We start from the raw sequence: 17,611 nt of genomic DNA on the forward strand, positions 1-17,611 counted from the left end.
AAACGTGACCTATTCGCTGTCTCGCGATGCCACAATCCATCTGGTGCCTGCACGCGTGCCGACCTCCGTCGCTCCATCTCCGCGCTGGTCGTGCTCTCGGGCGCCGGTCACTCCGTCGACGCGATCGCACGATCGGCATTGTCGTCGTCGTCGCCATCGTCGCCACCGTCGCTATCGTTAATCCCCCGCCACCGTGTAACAATGTCGTGACGCGCGAGAGCGTGCATGACGTGCTTCTGCCAAGCGAACGGGAGGCGGAGTCGTTCGGTCTCTGTCCTCGGATGAACCTCGCGTGAGTGTTAACCCCTTCGGAGTGCTGGGGATTTAATTCGCTACCTTCCTTCGAGAGCTCGCTTCAATCGGTTCAAACGAAGCTGAGCTTAAATTCCTGTAATCGAAACGGCGTCTCATTTTTCAAACGTATTTTTGCAAACCTGTTTTTCCCCTGTGTCGTTCCACCGGTTGCTATCGGCGTCGCATCGCTAAGCCGATGTCCAGCCGCATCTCGCAGAGCGCCGCAACTCTCCGCGGAAACGGATAACGTAGAGCTACCTCTGAGATGCCTTCTTCAAGTGACGCTCTAGACCACGCTGCTCGGAGCAGCATTTTTCCCACCCGCTCTGCCGCTCCAATTAGCACGGTTGGCTACGTACGGCGCGGAAGAAGTTCCACGTGCGTGCATGCATGAGAGCGTCAATATATTGTTTAATCGCTGGAGCCGGGATTTTGGTCCAAATTAAGTGCTGGTCCGAAGTTGATATGACGGGGGAGATTTTTGTGCAGTCATTGGTTAAACTATTAAAATTACTATTTTTTTTACCAGGTAAGGCCCCACTGAGCTATGTAGCGCTTTTTCAGAAGCGACCTGGCCACCACAGAGGATAGCTCGACGAAGCGGCTTGTCACGTGGAAATTTATACCCGGAGCACATTGCTCAACGTGGAGGGAAAAACCGGGTGACCCGGAGAAAAATCCACGTGACCACAGGGAGAGAGACGCAAACTCCAAATATACAGCAGCAGGCGTCAGCGTCGAGATCGAACCCACGACCTCCTGTAATACCAGGCGAGGTAGTTAACATCTCCCAGCCACCGTGATGATGATGATGAGAGAGACACGCAAACTCCAAATATACAGCAGCAGGCGTCAGGGTCGGGATCGAACCCACGACCTCCTGTAATACCAGGCGAGGTAGTTAACATCTCCTAGCCTCCGCGGCGTCCTCATCACGGGCAGCTGACACCTGGGTTTGAGCCCAGGATCGCCGCAATGTTGTTTGGACAAGATTATCGGTTATGTTGTGTCGTCTTATTTTAGCTGTGCGACAGAAACCGGAGAAGCCGGATGAAACCCGTGCAGAACAGGGGTGGGGAGAACGTACAACACTCCACGCAGAAAGTTGCCCGCGACGCGGATCGAACGCTGCGAGGCACGAGCGTTTCCGTTGTGCACAATACCCGCCGCCCTGCAGACCTGCCGAACTTGCATCGGAAATATTCTGCGCGTGCTGGGGGGGAGGGGGGGGCGGTGGCGCAGTGGTCCGAGCACTGCGCCACGAACCCGTCCAAGCCACAGTTAAATTCCCCGCCCGCGACCAAATATCGGTGGCAAATGTTTAGACCGGTCCTGGACAATCACCCGGGTCAACTCAACCTTAGCTGAGCGCCTGGCGCGGTGTGTATTAAACATGAGCACTGGGGAGACAAAGCTGGCCGGGCGTGGTGCTGCTGGCCATCCACCCACCTCGTGTGCCGTGCCGCCCGTTTAACAGGCGTCGCGAACGGCGCTTGCACCCAGCAGCCCGTGACAGGCAACACGGGGGTGGGTGGGACCCTCCCGTTGTCTCTGTTGCAGGCGGTGACCCCGCACAGGGATGACGACAGCGATGGACTCCGCTCATGCCACCTCGCAGTTCCAGGCCCAGGTTCAGCTGGAGATCGAAAAGTCCATGGACCATGAGCTCAAGAAGCTGCTGCACACGTGCAGCAAAGACCAGCTGGAGGTAACTCAAAACTCGACTCGAAATAATTTTTATTTTGCCAGGTAAGGCCCACCGAGGTGTGTATAAAGCTCTTTTTAAAGAAGCGAACTCGTCACGAGTGACGGCTCTTGAGGGCCGTGCCCACCACCGTCTCCAGCTGGATCACGTTGAGGCCCCCCCCCCCCCCGTCCAGGGTCTGCGCGGTGTGGGAATGGGAATCGTCGGAATATTTTTTGACACTGCAGGAGGATTTCGACGAGCACTACGAAGCTCTTTTTCACCAGGTGCCCAGTAGCGCGGGGGGACGGGGGGCCAGAATGTCACGCCAACGACAAACACGATAGGAGTGTAAACTGCAGGAAAGGTAAACTCATCACTTGAAAAAGATATATTTACAAATAAAAGTTAAAAAAATCTATCTTGCCACTGGAGCTATTAGCTTACTTTTCAGAAGGGACCCGGCCACAAATATATAGCTCGGCAAAGTAGCCCTATCATGTGGGAATTTAAAGCAAAAAAATTATCAAAGTAATAGAGACGCATGTCAATAAATGTGGAGGGACAAACCGGAGGACCCGGAGAAAAAACCACACTCCCACGGGGAGAAAAACACGCAAACTCCAAATACACAGCAGGCGTGAGGGTCGCAGTCGAACCCAGGACCTCCTGCATACCAGGCGAGGTAGTTAACATCTCGCCACCGCGGCATAACGAGTCTCCCCCTCCCACAGCGGTGGCCCTACGGGACGCGGGGGGTCACGGGGGGTCACGGGGGGTCGCGCCAGCTGGGCCGCCCGCCGCTGTGGACAGAGCGTGGTGCCCACCTCAGCACCACGCAGAAACAACAAAATGGGTTTGCAACTGTGGGCCATGCGGGAATGGGGTGGTCTGCGTGTGCCTCCTAAGTTCGAGCCCCGCTTATGACCGACGATGGTGGCAGACGCTGTCTTTGCGACAGACCTGTTCTTCACCTGAGGACGGCTGCTTGCATTCTGGCCGAAACGTCGTGAGAATTGTATTTTATTGTGTTTTATTTTTATTATTTTATGATGTTTTATTATTATTTTATGATGTTTTATTATTATTTTATTATGTTTTATTTTTACTATTTTAATGTTTTATTTTTATTATTTTATTATTTCCCTTCTACGTGACTTTACCGAAAGAACCAAGAAGATGAATCCCTGCAGTCACGAAAGCTTTAAATCGAAATCTAATGGTGGCAAATACATGAAACGGTCCTGTGCCACTCCTCGTTCGACTCGCCCTCAAATGAGGACCTGTTTGCGGTGTGTAAACACCGCCATTGGGGAGACAAAGGCGGTCGGGTGTGGTGCTGGCCAGCCATCTCCCCTCGTGTTGCCCTTCCGGCCTTCGTACGTGCTCGCTGATAGCACTTGCCCCAACAGCTTTTTAAGGTTATACGGTGGATCTTTGTCTTTCTGGCGGGTGCAAGTGGCACGGCAGAGGTCGCAAACGGGTTTTGATTCCTTACCCGTACCCGTACCCAGCCGCACCAGGGTCGCAAACGGGTACCCGTACCCTACCCGATACCCGGCTACCCGTACCCAGCCGGGTATCGGGTAGGGTACAGGTACGGGTACCCGATTGCGACCTCTGGGATGAAGCCATGTTGCAGGCGCGGGTGGGTTGATTCTAGGAACTTGAATTGTGAGAAGAGACAAGACGTTGGGAAATGAGTGACAAACGGTGACTCACCAGTGACTCACGGTCTACCCGATTCCGGCCGCACCAGGGTCGGAAACGGCTACCCGTACCCGGCCGGGTAGGGGTAGCCGGGTATCGGGTAGGGTACGGGTATCGGGTACCCGGTTGCGACCTCTGTGGCACGGCGTTTGGCTCGCGGCGCTACGAACCCCGCGACCCGAGTTGGAGTCCTGCCCGCGACCGACAGCGGCGGCGCGAACATGTTGAATGGGTCCCTTGTCTCTCCCCGGTCGATCGGCCTTCAATCAGTACCTCGTGACAAATGCGGCCGTGCGTGCTGCTGGCCGCCCACCCCCTTCGTGCGCGAATCCGGCCTTCATCAGCGCACGCTTAACAGCACTCGCCCCAACGAGTGTGCTGAGGCTACGCGCGGGGGATATCTTTGCCCCCCCCCACCTCCCCTTTCGCGTTGACGTCTGTCTTGATTTATGTTTACGCAGATGATCCCGTTCAGCCGGTTTCCCCGGCTATTTTACTGGGCAGGTGGATGGCATCTAACAAAAGAAAGGGAGCCCCACAATCATTAAAAGAACATCAGCGTCGCTGAGAACGGGCGCAGCAGGGGAGAGGGGTGTTAGCACGTGACTCTCCGAACCTAACCGCACGAATACTATTTCTGCTTTTGCGGGGTCAGCGCCCGTGGCTCAAGGGTGCTGGCTGTGGGAGCCGGTCAGCTCGACTGAGCGGGCGAGCGGATAGGAGAACATTTGGCGCGTTGCTCAACGCGCGTGCACGCTGCAGTTGAGTCGTTTGGGGTTTGACCGCAGATTCAGGCCGTGACTACTTGCGCTTGGTTGCCCAGATGAAGCCTCGCCGAGTCTCAAGACTCCTGGGGTTTTTTTCGGGAGGGTCCTGCCAAGGTTTTCACAGCAGAGGGGGTCGATGTTGTTGCTGCTGTGCTGTGCTGTGCGATCCCAATTGAGTAACTTGCAGGAAATGTGTGGGCATTGGTGATGTTTTGGCCGATACCGGTTACACGTGGTTTTAGGGGGTTTTTTTTGTTCGCTACGGCAGGAAGTCAGAGAACCCGGAGGAAACCCACACAGGGTGGGGAGAGAACACACAAACTCCGCACGCTTTCTCACAGACAAAGATACCCCGTGTCGCCTGAACAGGCTTTTGGAGCGGGTGCTGTTGGCGAGCACCTATGAAGGCCTGCAGCTCGATATGAGCACCTGGTGCGGTGTGTAAATCACCCGCACTGGGGAGACAAAGGTGGTCGAGTGTGGTGCTTGCCACCCAACGCCCTCGTGTGCCGTGCCAGCCTTCGCAGGCGCTGCTTGTTAACAACACTTGCCCCAATAGTCTGCTAAAGGCTATACGGGGGATATTTGGCTTTGTGTAACCTCTGTGTGTGTGTGTGTGTTAAACCCAAAAAAAGAATGTTAAATAATGTAGGAGTCAAGATGACATCCGTGTATGCACTCAAACATGAACAGATTAAGGCTGCAACTGCCTGCCACGTAAATTTCCCCTGACCTTCCCGCCATGACGAAGGTCCTTCGTGATTGTGAGCATGGGTCCGGGATCCCGAAAGCATGAAGAATAACCCAGAGCCCTGGTCTATTGATGGGTAGGCCTTGACCAGGACAGTAAAGCAGAGATGTAGAGATGTGCGTGTTATACCTCTGTGTGGTGTGTGTGTGTGTGACCTCTGCGTGTGTGTGTGTAACCTATGTGTGTGTAAGACCTCTGTGTGTGTGTAAGACCTCTGTGTGTGTGTGACCTGTGTGTGTGTGACCTCTGTGTGTGTGTGTGTGACCTCTGTGTGTGTGTGTGACCTCTGTGTGTGTGACCTCTGTGTGTGTGACCTCTGTGTGTGTGACCTCTGTGTGACCTCTGTGTGTGTGTGTGACCTCTGTGTGTTGCTGCAGGCCGTTCAGAGGGACTTCAATGGGTTCCAGAAGCTGTTCCACCGCTTCCTTGGGGAGAAGGGGCCGTCGCTCAACTGGGAGAAGATCCAGCGCCCGCCCGAGGGCTCGGTGCGTCAGGGCACGCGACACCCAGTCACACACCGCCTTACTTCCAGCCACACTCGGACACACCGCGTTACACCCAGTCGTACCACGCTACACCCAGCCACACTCAGCCACATGACACCCAGTCACACCATCTTACTTCCAGCCACACTACACCCAACCACGCTACACCCAGTCACACCGCCTTGCTTCCAGCCACCTACACCCAGCCACACTCGGCCACGCGACACCCAGTCACACCACGTTACATCCCGCCACGCCACCGTCATCATCACCGTCGTGATTGTTATCGCTGCCGCCCTTAGATCGAGCCGTACGAGAGTATCCGCAGCCGGCAGCTGCCCTCGGACCTGGCGTCGCTGCTCAACAAGCTGGTGGTGGTGAAGCTCAACGGCGGCCTGGGCACCAGCATGGGCTGCAAGGGCCCCAAGAGTTTGATCGGCGTGCGCAGCGACAACAACTTCCTGGACCTCACCGTGCAGCAGATCGAGGTGAGGCGGGGGTGAGGCCAGGGTGAGTGTGGCGGTGAGGCGAGGTGGTGGCGAGTGCGGTGGCGAGTGTGATGGTGAGGTGGTGGTGAGTGTGGTGGTGAGCGTGGTGGTGAGTGTGGTAGTGAGTGTGGTGGTGAGGCAAGGGTGAGTGTGGTGGGTGAGTGTGGTGGGTGAGTGTGGTGGTGGTGAGTATGATGGTGGTGAGTATGATGGTGAGTGTGGTGGTGAGGATAGTGGTGAGTGCAACAGTGAGGAGAGGCGCGACGGTGAAGCGTGGCGACACGACACAAACCGTGCGTGCTCCCACCTCTTCCAAGACGCCTGGCCAGCGTGGAAGAGTAGGCCAAATGCCACCTAGAGAGGGGCTCCCTAGAAAGCTCCCCGTAGTCGGCGGAGACCCATCCGCCGGCAGTGGCACGAGCCGGAAATTGCGAGGGCTTGCGCCCGTTGACCCCGGCGGGGTGCGAGCGGCACGGCAGGGCGCTGGGTTGACCCGCGACTTTCTGCGCTTGCGCCGTCGTTCCGCGCTGCAGCACCTCAACAAGACGCACAAGAGCGAGGTTCCGCTGGTGCTGATGAACTCTTTCAACACGGACGAGGACACGCAGAAGATCCTGCAGAAGTACGGCCACTTCCAGGTCAAGATCTACACCTTCAACCAGAGCAGGTGCGTCGCTCGCCCACCAGCAGGAAGCAGTGTGCGTATCTGTCTGCGTACGTGTGTGCGAGTGCGTCTGTACGTGCATCGAGGGGGCTGAACGGGCGCGGCACGGGCTAGAGAAGAGATGGAGTGATGTGGTACAGGAGGACGTGGAGCTCAGTGGATTTGCCGATGACTGGTACCAGCGGTGTCAAGATCGGCCTCTGTGGAGGAGGCTCGTGAAGGACGCTGCTGGGCAGTTGGAGGCAGTCGCCCTCCAACAACAACGGAAGGCGGAGGAGCGACGCTCACAACAACGAGCGGAGCGCCGGGTGGCTCAGGTGGTGCATCAGCCAGTCATCTCGGTAATCTCGGTCAGTCGACCCGTGGCACCTGGGTCTGCCCCGTGACCTCCTGCCAGCGGGCGTTCGACACTTCACGTGGCCTCAAGGTGCACATGGCCTGGCACAAGCGTCGTGGTAACGTCACCGCCACTTGGTGGCGAATGGCGGTTGTTGTACGTTGCCGTGTCCGTGTGAGCTCGTACGTATGTGTACGAGAGACCGTGTGTGTGCGCGCGTGGCGGTTGCGCAGCGGCGACTGGAGTTCGATTCCCGCTCACTGCTAGCACGGGCCCTCCCCCAAGCCGACCTCGGCCTTGACATGAGAACTGACGGACAAGACGCACTCCTTAGCAGTAGGCCGGCCGCGTGTGCGTCTGATGGGATGTGGAAAAAGAAAACGTTATCTTTCATGACTCGTTAATGGAGCTCGTTACGAAACTGCCGACTCCCGTGACCCCCCCCTCCTCCTCCTCCCCGCGCCCTCACCCCGGCGTTGGCACCTTTGGACCCGCGTGAGAACGACGGTGCCCCAGCGTGTGGCGCAGGCCTCCTCGGAAAGCAAGCCCAGGCGTGTGGCACAAAGTACGGCGAGCGATCGCTGGCGGGCGTGGTTGGGGGGGGGTGGCGAGCGGTAGTGGCTACGAGCCCGGGTACCCGAGTTCGCATTCCCGCTCAAGGCCAACACCTGTGACGTTTATCTGAACCGGTCCCGGGCCTCCCCTAGGTCGACTCAGCCTCAAATGAGTACCTGGTGCGGTGTGTAGTAAACATCGCCACTGGGGAGACAAAGGCGGCCGGGCGTGGTGTTGGCCACCCAGCCCCCTCGAGTGCCGTGCCGGCCTTTGTAGGTGCTCGCTAACTGCACTTGCCCCAACAGTCTGTTAAGGCTACACGGGGGATCTTTGACTTTGGGGGGGTGGGGTGGGGGGGGCACCCTGTTAATCTATTACCATGGTTACTGTGTAATCGCTCCAGTCGGGAGATGAACTCGGGTGTAATAATCCACGGTAAGACGGCAGCGCCCGCTGCGTTAGTAACTTGATCTTTAATTGGTATTGCACCTGCATTAAATCCCTAAATAGCGACAACAATCTTGATGGGTAGTCATCTTTGGGCGCTTGGTGACGCCCGCGTGAACTCCCCCTGCCTCTCAAAACATCCCCGCGTCGCGTCTCAAATCATTTCGAGAGGAGGGGGGCACCCCCTTGGGTAGCTGTCACTGTGTGGCATAGAAAGTGGCTCGGATGCCGGTCTGCGAGCGGGCATCGGGTCTACCAGGGGAGAGGGCGGCGAACGCTGCTTCGTGGTTTCGCCTTGGGCAACTCCGGCACATGGCCGGCGAGCGGGCATCGATCTGACGGGAGGGAAGGCCGATGACCCTTTCCCAAAAGGACTGCAGCCGTAGCGTCCTCGCACTCGTTTGACTCGGCCGGCCGTTTGACAGTCGCGGCTCGGGCTCGCGTACTGGGCTGACTTTTCTCCGAGTAGGTGGAGGTCAGCTGGTTTGCGCCCCCCCCCCCCCCCCGTGCGTGTGGAAACGGCGGTTTGCAAACGCGCCCAGCTGTTTGCGAACTCGTCTCACTGCCGCCGCCCTATTCCTGGCGCCGTGACATTTCCTGCAGTTATTCCGGGCGCTTCGCACTCGTCGTCCCGAAATAAACTGCACGGCTCACTCCGGGAGCAGCGAGGGGTCAGGTCGGACGCGCTCCCTCGACCCCCGCCTCCCCGCTCGCCCCTCCTCCACACCTGCCCCCGCACGCCCCTCCTCCACCCCGCCCCCCCCACGCGCGCTCTCCCCAAGGTCACCTTGCGTCCCGCTGGTCGTGTGGCAACGGCACGTAAGCCAGGGGCCCGGTTTCTGACGCGCAGTCGCAACAACGACAACAACAAAAGCTGCTGCCGCTGCTGCTTCTTGTTCACGCGGCCGCCGGATGTTCATGTAGAGAGGACAACGGCCGTGATTTTCTTTTGTTTTTAGCGTGGAGGTGGTTGACGAAGCCGTGCGGTCGCGTCAGGAGCAAACGGCATTGTGGTCTCTGCGATTACGCGTCAGGAGCCACCTTCGCGTTTCTATGTTCCATGGTTCCGTTCGTTCTGCGTGGCCGCGGCGGCGGCGGCGGCGGTGACCACAGTCGCTGCACAGAGTTTATAATCTCCCGTTTGTGCTTTGTCGTAGTCGTCATCACCATCGCCACCACCGAGTGTCCGCATCTGCTGCTTGGCATGGGTTTGCGTGGTTGCGGTTCAGGATGTGGGGGGGGGGGGTTGGTAGGGGCCCAGAAGCTTCACGGAAGATTTGAACAACAACAAAAATAAAATGAAATCGCGTAACGCTCACCTAATGAGTCCCCGCCTGACCCTCGCGATTCCAGCTTTTACACGACGGAGTGAGAAGCCCGTCGCTGTTCGTCGACTCCCCGATGAATCTCACCCTGCACCACACGCTCCCCCTCCCCCGTCACCCCCCCCCCTCCCCCCAGAGCACCGGCCTATCCACTGTATCATTTTGAGATGGGACTCGCGGTTAATTGATTTCGGGGCCAATAAGCCGAATCGCCGGGCCAGAGGGAACACAAATTCATCGGTTCACGTGAACTACTTTCAGATGGAACATGAGTCGTTGAAACTGCTGGTGGAGCGGTCCGGGAGGCGTTCACCGGACAAACGCACGCGCGCGTTCAAACACACACACGCGCACATATACACACACACGTACAAACACACACACACGTGCACAAACACGCACACGCGTGCACAAACACGCACACGCGTGCACAAACACGCACACGCGTGCACAAACACACGCGCACAAACACATGCGCACAAACACACAAACGCACACACGCGCACAAGCACACACACACACGCACACACACGCGCGTACAAACACACACGCGCGCACAAACGCACACACGCACACGTGCACAAACACACGCGCGCACAAACACACACACACGCGTGCGCATACGTACGCGTGTGTGTGTATTTCCGTGCGTACACAAACGCGCGTGTGCACCAGCACGTACGCACGCACGTGCAGACGCACGCATGAGCCGCTTATTTTTAAAAAAGGGGACGGACGGCGGGCGGCTCGATGAAGATCGCTGACCCCAAAATAAAGGGGCAGCGAGAGACGCGGACGGAGGCCACTCCCTGCCGAGCGGTCTAAACGTGGCAACGGCAGAGAGGGCACGGGGATAAGAATAGTCGCCACCCCCCCCTCCACCCCGTGCCACAGCCACGCCGCCTGGGTCACGCCAGCGCCGTTCCGCGGGGGAGGGGAGCAATCACAACGTCTCGTGCCCCGGTTTCCCCGTCCTGGTGGAATCAAACTTATTTCTGTCCGAATCGTAGTTCTAAATCCATTCCGCGTGCCTTTTAGCCGATGTCTCGCTCTCCCTCTCTCTCTCTCTCGTGTGTTCCTCTATTCCTCATCGGTGTCCTGTATCTGCTGTCCCCCACTCTGTGTCCTGTGTCTCGTGTCCTGTGTCCCACGCATTTTCCCTTTGTCCCGTAATCTTCTCTCTCGCGTCCCGCATCCCGTCTCCGTACCGTACCCTGCGTCTCCCGCCCACGCCCCCCTCTCCGTCTCCTGCATCTCTCGCCTCTCGCCCCGATCCCCTCCATCTCACGTCAATGTCCCTCGTCCTTGTCCTCTGTCCCTTCTCCTCCCCGCGTCTCCCCCCCTCCTCCGTACCACGTGGCGTCGCCACGTCTCCCGACCCCGTCTCCCCCCTCCCGTGACACCTCCCGCGTCTCCCCCACCGCCCCCCCCCCTCCCCAACCGCCCAGGTACCCGCGCATCAACAAGGAGACGCTGCTGCCCGTGGCGGAGAACGTGTCGAGCGCGGGCGGCGCCAACGAGGCGTGGTACCCGCCGGGCCACGGCGACATCTACGACAGCTTCCGCAACTCGGGCCTGCTGGACAAGCTGCTGGCGCAGGGCAAGGAGTTCCTGTTCGTCTCCAACATCGACAACCTGGGCGCCACCGTCGACCTGCACATCCTCAACCACCTGGTGAACCCGCCCAACGGCAAGCGCTGCGAGTTCGTCATGGAGGTCACCGACAAGACACGCGCCGACGTCAAGGTTGGTCGCGTGTGCGTGTGTGCATGTGTGCACGCGCGCATGTGTACGTGTGTGGGGAAGCGGTAGTGTTAGTAGCGGTTAGCGCTACGCTGCGCTTGGAACCCCACTACCCGAGTTTGCATTCCCGCTCACGGCCAACACCGGTTGACGATTATCTGAACCGGTCATGGGCATCCCCTAGGTCGACTCGGCCTCAAATGAGTACCTGGTGCAGAATGTAAACATCGCCACCGGGGAGACAGAGGCGGCGAGGCGTGGTGTTGGCCACCCACCCCCCTCGTGTGCCGTGCCGGCCTTCATAGGTGCTGCTACTCGCTAACAGCACTTGCCCCAACAGCCGCTTGAGCCGGCACCACCGAGACGTTGGCTTACCGATTTTTTTTTTGCCGCGTTCCGTCGACTCGAAACGGAGAGCCGCCGACTCGCATAAAAGCCACCGGCAAACTCGGAGGTCAGGCGGCTCGGAGGTCGAAGCGCCGACGGGCCCGGCTTCTCACACGCGTCGCGTCCATTCGCCGCTGACCACCGCCGTGACCCCACCGTGACCCCCCTCCCCGTGCGGCCTTGCAGGGCGGCACGCTGATGCAGTACGACGGGAAGCTGCGCCTGCTGGAGATCGCGCAGGTGCCCAAGGACCGCGTGGACGAGTTCAAGTCGGTGACCAAGTTCAAGATCTTCAACACCAACAACCTGTGGATCTCGCTCGGAGCCATCAAGAGGAACACGGACCTGGACATGGAGATCATCGTGAACCCCAAGGTGCGATCTCGACCCTCGACGACCACCACCACCACCGCTACGAACCTGCACCGCTAGCATCCATCCCTCGCTACCACTCACCTCCACCACTCACCTCCACCCCTCGCCTCCACCACTTACCACCACCACTCACCTCCACCCCTCGCCTCCACCACTTACCACCACCACTCACCACCACTCACCTCCACCACTCACCACCACCACTTACCACCACCACTCACCACCACTCACCTCCACCACTCACCACCACCACTCACCTCCACCACTCACCTCCACCACTCACCTCCACCCCTCGCCTGGCACACTGCTGCTAGGGAGGGCCATGGGTGGAAAAAACCCGATTTTTCCAGCGACAGGCATCGGGTTTTGTCTTTAATACAATTAAACCCGATTTCGGGGAATTAAAACCTGGTTTGATGAATACGAAACTCTGATCCAAGGCTGAGGCTGCTTCCTCGTCGGTGCTGCTATCATCGTACTCGGGGGGCCGTCGGGCACGGGGTAGTCGTAGAATGCGGCGGGCAGGTTGGTCTTGATGAACACGAGCTTCTCCTCCACAATCGTGGGCGCCAGTGAGTTCCTTAGCTTGGAATGGATGAAGCCCATCGTTGAGAAGTTGGCGAAGTGCGGATCTGCAATTAGAACCAATTAAACCGGATTTCACCCAATCTCAGATGATCGGGTTTAATATAAAAAGATAAGTATAACCCGTAAAAACAAAGTTTTTCACTATAAATCCTTTATATGCGTGGCAGCGAACTTAATATAAAGGATTTAAAAATATATTCGCCTGTGGAGGACGCGGGGATCGATCCCGCGACCTTTGGCATGGGAAGCGAGGGCGCTACCAACTGCGCTACTCCGCCACGGCCTGTGGAGGGGTTACGCTCTGGGCTCTTACACTCTGACGTTCAGCCAAAGCCATGAATGCGTTCTATTTGAATATATGTAAAATAATTTTGTTTTGCCTAAAAAGTGTAAAATTTGGGGAATTTTTTTTCACGAACATTAATTGTCACGCACAACGAGTCTGTGTGGAAAATGTCAGCTCGATTGGATCACGGGAAGTGGGTTAAAAAACGACCGAAAGATTTGCACGGTCCTAAGCAAGCAAGCACGCAAACAAGCAAGCAAGCACGCGAACTTAATATAAAGGATTTAACAATTAAACCCGATTGTAAAAAAACCTGACTGTGCCACCCTTGGGGAGGGCGTCCCACCGCAGCGCGTCGGCGTGGCGGGCACCCCCAGTGGCAGCCGTCCTCGTGCGGGGCAAGGTGACTCGGCACGTGGTCCGCAGAGCGGGGAATTAGTCTGCCCGGGAGGGGTCGCCGATTGCTACGTGGTCTGGCCTGGCGGGGGGACGGACCCCCCAGTGGCAGCTGTGGTGACGCAGCGCGCGAGGATTGCGAGGGGGAGTACGTCTGGCATGAAGGGGGTCTGACGGTTGTCGCCAGCGGAGACGTCTCCTCTCTTGATCCGCGAACAACCCCTCCCGCTACTCGCACTCATCGTCCCGGAATAAACCGCACACTCGCTAATCCCCAATCATCGCCCCCATCTCCCGCCTCTCCGGCGCCAACCCCGTGCCCCCAGCGCGCGCACACCTGCTCGTCCCCAATTGCACCCGCTCAACTGCGCGCACTGCGCACACCTGAAAAATAAGCGAATAAATTTCGATTTAATAAATAAAATAGAAAATTTTAAAAAATGCCACAGCAAGAAAATTTGAAAAACCCGCCACTTTTTTCACATTTTCTTGTTTTGGTTTTCACACCTGACGATGATTGCTTGTGTTGCAATCGAAACGTCGTGAGAATTTTATTGTTTTATTATTTTATTATTTCCCTTCTACGTGACTTTACCAAAAGAACCAAGAAGAATAAGCGAATAGTTCCAGTGGTAAGATAAAAAAAAATTTCGTTTTCTTTGTGTTTATATGTATTTTTAAAGGGACCTGTTTACCTTTCCCGTAGTTTGGTGGAACATGCGTTGTGTGGCACTGGCTCCTCTGAGCAGCCGTGCGAGGGGGGTATGGGGGGGCGTGTTTGTCGTTGGCGTAACATTCTGACCCCGTGCCCCCCCCCCCCCCCCACGCGCTACTGAGCACCTGGTGAAAAAAATCTTTGTAGCTCATCGTAATCCTCCCGCGGTGTCAAAAATCTCGACGATTCCCATTCCCACACGGCGCAGACCCTGGACGGGGGCCTGAACGTGATCCAGCTGGAGACGGCCGTGGGCGCGGCGCTCAAGAACTTCGACAACGCGCTGGGCATCAACGTGCCCCGCTCGCGCTTCCTGCCCGTCAAGACGACCTCCGACCTGCTGCTCGTCATGTCCAACCTGTACAGCCTCAGCGCCGGCTCGCTCACCATGAGCGACGCGCGCGAGTTCAAGACGGTGCCGCTCGTCAAGCTCGGCAGCTCCTTCACCAAGGCACGCGCCGGGGGCACGTGGGACACGTGGATCACGCGGGGCACAAGGGACACGTGGGACACGTGGGACATGCGGGGCACGTGGGACACGTGGATAACACGGGACACGTGGGACACGTGGGACACGCAGGTACACGTGCTGACGGGGGGAACTTTTGCCTGTGGGGTGCGCAGGTGCAAGACTACCTGCGCCGCTTTGCCAGCATCCCCGACATGCTGGAGCTGGACCACCTCACCGTGTCCGGGGACGTCACCTTCGGCAAGGGCGTCGTTCTCAAGGTGAGCGGCGAGCCGACGGGGCCTTCCCTCGGCTCGTGCCCCACGCTCCGTTGGCCAACGCCAGCTGCGATGATGCTCTCGATTTTGCAGTTCCTCCTCCCACTTCCTCCCCCCTCCCTCTTCCTCCCCCCTCCCTCGTCCTCCCCAGAGGTCGCAACCGGGTATCCGATACCCATACCCTACCCGATACCCGGCTACCCGTACCCGGCCGGGTACGGGTACGGGTAGCCGTTTGCGACCCTGGTGCGGCCGGGTACGGGTAGGCTGTGAGTCACTGGTGAGTAACCGTTTGTCACTCATTTCGGGTAGGGTACGGGTATGGAACGGGTACCCGTACCCGGCCGGGTACGGGTACCCATTTGCGACCCTGGTGCGGCCGGGTACGGGTAAGGAATCAAAACCCGTTTGCGACCTCTGCTCCTCCCCCTCCTCCCTCCTGTGACGTTCCATTCATGGACGGAGCGATGACGTTTGGCTCTGGGAACAGAGGCGTTCGTTCTGGATGCCTGCGTCCTTCTCGGCCTCCTGTGAACGGAACCAAACGCCGCCGTGGAGGCGACATGAACGTCGTTCAATTTGAATCCAGACGTGGCCTGCCGATGACTCCCATGGCGTGCGTTGGCGTGCAGGGCACGGTGATCATCATCGCAAACCACGGCGACCGCATCGACATCCCCACGGGGGCCCTCCTCGAGAACAAGATCGTGTCGGGCAATCTCCGCATCCTGGACCACTGAGGAGTCCCGGCGGCAGCGGCGGCGGCGTCGCCACGGCAGCAGGGTCGCCGCGGCAACGCGCTCGCCGCGGCAACGGAGTCTCCGCGACGAGGACGACGCCGATGGCGACGGTCGCGCGTCGCCCACTTCGCTCCACGTCTCGCGCTCGGCTCGTCGCCGCCTCCCTCCGACTCGCTCGCGCGCCCCACCGCTCGCCCCGTGACGCGTCGTGTGCCGGTGACGCGTCGCCGTGTGGGTTCCTCGCGTCCGCGGCGCCGTCGGTTTTAGGCCGCGGTAGGCGGTGGGTGGCGAGCGACGTCCGAACCGTCACCCCCCCCGCCCCGCCCCCTCCCCAAGTGTCCGTTCCGTTCGCCGGCACGGTGAAGTATGGTCAGACCACCCACGTGACTTGACACGCCGCAGCGATGACTTCATCCAGCAGGCGGATGGATGGAGCGGCTGTAACAAATATTGATGTAGTTCTCGAATTGCGGTTTGCGGTGACAACGGTTTTAAAATGACTCTCTTTGCCATATTAGCTGTGATTTGAAACGGAACCCCCGTGTCATCCGATCATAGAACCCACCCCGGGTGTTGTCCGATCGCAAGCACGCCCAGCGTCGATTAGATGCACACCACCATCCCGATCTCGCCCACACACGGAATCCTCGATTTGCCTCCGATACAAATCCCGTCGGTGCCTCGGAGAAATGTGCATTAACCAGCGTAGAAGAGCGATCGCCCACGCGCACCGCCGCCGTCGGCGATTCGGTGTCGCCGGGTTGTAGCTGCTGCACAATCAGTCGCGTGCAGCCCTCGGCAATTACTTGAATTAAGGGTCTTCGTATGCGCGTTCGTGCATGCGCGCGCGCGTGCGTGTGTGTGTGTGGTGGTGGTGGTGGGGAGCGGTAGCGCAGCGGATAGCGCGCTGCGCTACGAAGACCTGCAACTCCCCAGTTGGATTCCCGCTCACGGCAAACACCGGTGACTGTTGTCTGAACCGGCCTGTGAAACATCGCCACCGGGGAGACAAAGGCGGCCGGCCGTGGTGTTGGCCACCCACCCACCCCCTTGTGTTCCGTGCCGCCCACAGCCTGTTAAGGCTACACAGGAGATCTTTGTCTTGTGTGTGTGCGTGTGCGTGTGGTCCCCCCACCTCACCTTCTTCGGCGCTGCTCGCTAACAGCACTTTTGCCCCAACAGTCTCAAGGCAACGGGGGGTGGGGGGTGGGGGCGTGGGGGCGGGGTGGGGGGGTGAGGGGAGGATAGAGGCGTTTGTCTCTGTCCACCCCGTGCCACTGCCCCCCCCCCCCTTTGCAAGTCCAGCCGGGAGAGAGGCGGATCCGCTACCGAGCCCCGACCGCTACCTGGCGCGTTTGTCCAATTGATCTGGCCGATCCCCGCGGGGGGAGATCTCCGCATTTCAATGAAGAGCTGCAGCAGGCGACGCCGACCCATTTTCTTTTTTGTTAGCCGGGCCACTCGCAGCTTCCTGCAGCGTGGCCCGGCTGAATCTCGACTCTCTACTCCGCCACGACGGCAGCCGTCGGCTCGGCGCTCGTGCCTCGGGGCTCACCTTGAAGGCAAAGCGCGTGTCCCCCCCCCCCCCCCCCCCCCCCCCCCCCCGTTTGTGAAGGAAAGCGCCATTTTTCGCGAGCGCCTGCTAAGGCCGGAACGGCACATCGGCGGTTCCGCTTAGAACCTTGGGCCCCCCACCCCCACCCCCCCCCCCCCCGGGGCTGCCTTCGCCTGCGCAGTACTGATGTTTTACACACCGCACCGTGGAAATTTTTAAGGCCGAGTCGACCTAAGGGCAGCTTCGTCGTCCATTCAGGATTTGAACCCGGGTCGCCGAGGTCATTGCACTGTGGTGATCGCTGCTTGCTGGGACACGTGCAGGCGGACGCACGGGTTTTGTTCAGAGTATTGCCTGTGGTGTGCGCACGCCACAGGCCCGGCGTTCGGCGCGGCGTGGCTCGGCAAAGCCCCCTCTGGTCCGTTTTTCCACCGCGGCAGCCAATCCGTGCCATCGACGCCGAGATGCACCCGGCGCGGTGACGCCGGCGGACGTAGCACGCAACGCACCGTCCCCTGGCCCTGCTTGCCCCCCCCCCTCCCCGAGCCAGATTCCGATGTTGTTGCCTTGCGTAGCCACGCGGTGGCATGGTT

The 17,611-nt window shown here is 58.9% G+C and overlaps 1 protein-coding gene across 2 annotated transcripts in view; it reads left to right on the forward strand.

Annotated features, from left to right (window-relative positions):
- The window catches only part of UGP2 (UDP-glucose pyrophosphorylase 2), a 31,960-nt gene extending 14,906 nt beyond the window's left edge, over nucleotides 1-17,054 (forward strand). For both annotated transcript variants that reach the window (XM_078878978.1, XM_078878979.1), the window contains 9 exons: nucleotides 1,855-2,002; nucleotides 5,584-5,691; nucleotides 5,994-6,179; nucleotides 6,713-6,846; nucleotides 10,956-11,253; nucleotides 11,824-12,012; nucleotides 14,206-14,448; nucleotides 14,622-14,726; nucleotides 15,356-17,054. In XM_078878978.1, the coding sequence (XP_078735104.1) occupies nucleotides 1,874-2,002; nucleotides 5,584-5,691; nucleotides 5,994-6,179; nucleotides 6,713-6,846; nucleotides 10,956-11,253; nucleotides 11,824-12,012; nucleotides 14,206-14,448; nucleotides 14,622-14,726; nucleotides 15,356-15,463 (1,500 nt within the window). In that variant the 5' untranslated portion in view covers nucleotides 1,855-1,873 and the 3' untranslated portion in view covers nucleotides 15,464-17,054. The remainder of the gene's footprint in view (nucleotides 1-1,854; nucleotides 2,003-5,583; nucleotides 5,692-5,993; nucleotides 6,180-6,712; nucleotides 6,847-10,955; nucleotides 11,254-11,823; nucleotides 12,013-14,205; nucleotides 14,449-14,621; nucleotides 14,727-15,355) is intronic.
- Nucleotides 17,055-17,611: the final 557 nt, after the last annotated feature.

This window comes from Lampetra fluviatilis, chromosome 52, assembly GCF_964198595.1.
Source record: "Lampetra fluviatilis chromosome 52, kcLamFluv1.1, whole genome shotgun sequence".
In the NCBI taxonomy this organism is placed as follows: Eukaryota; Metazoa; Chordata; class Hyperoartia; order Petromyzontiformes; family Petromyzontidae; genus Lampetra; species Lampetra fluviatilis.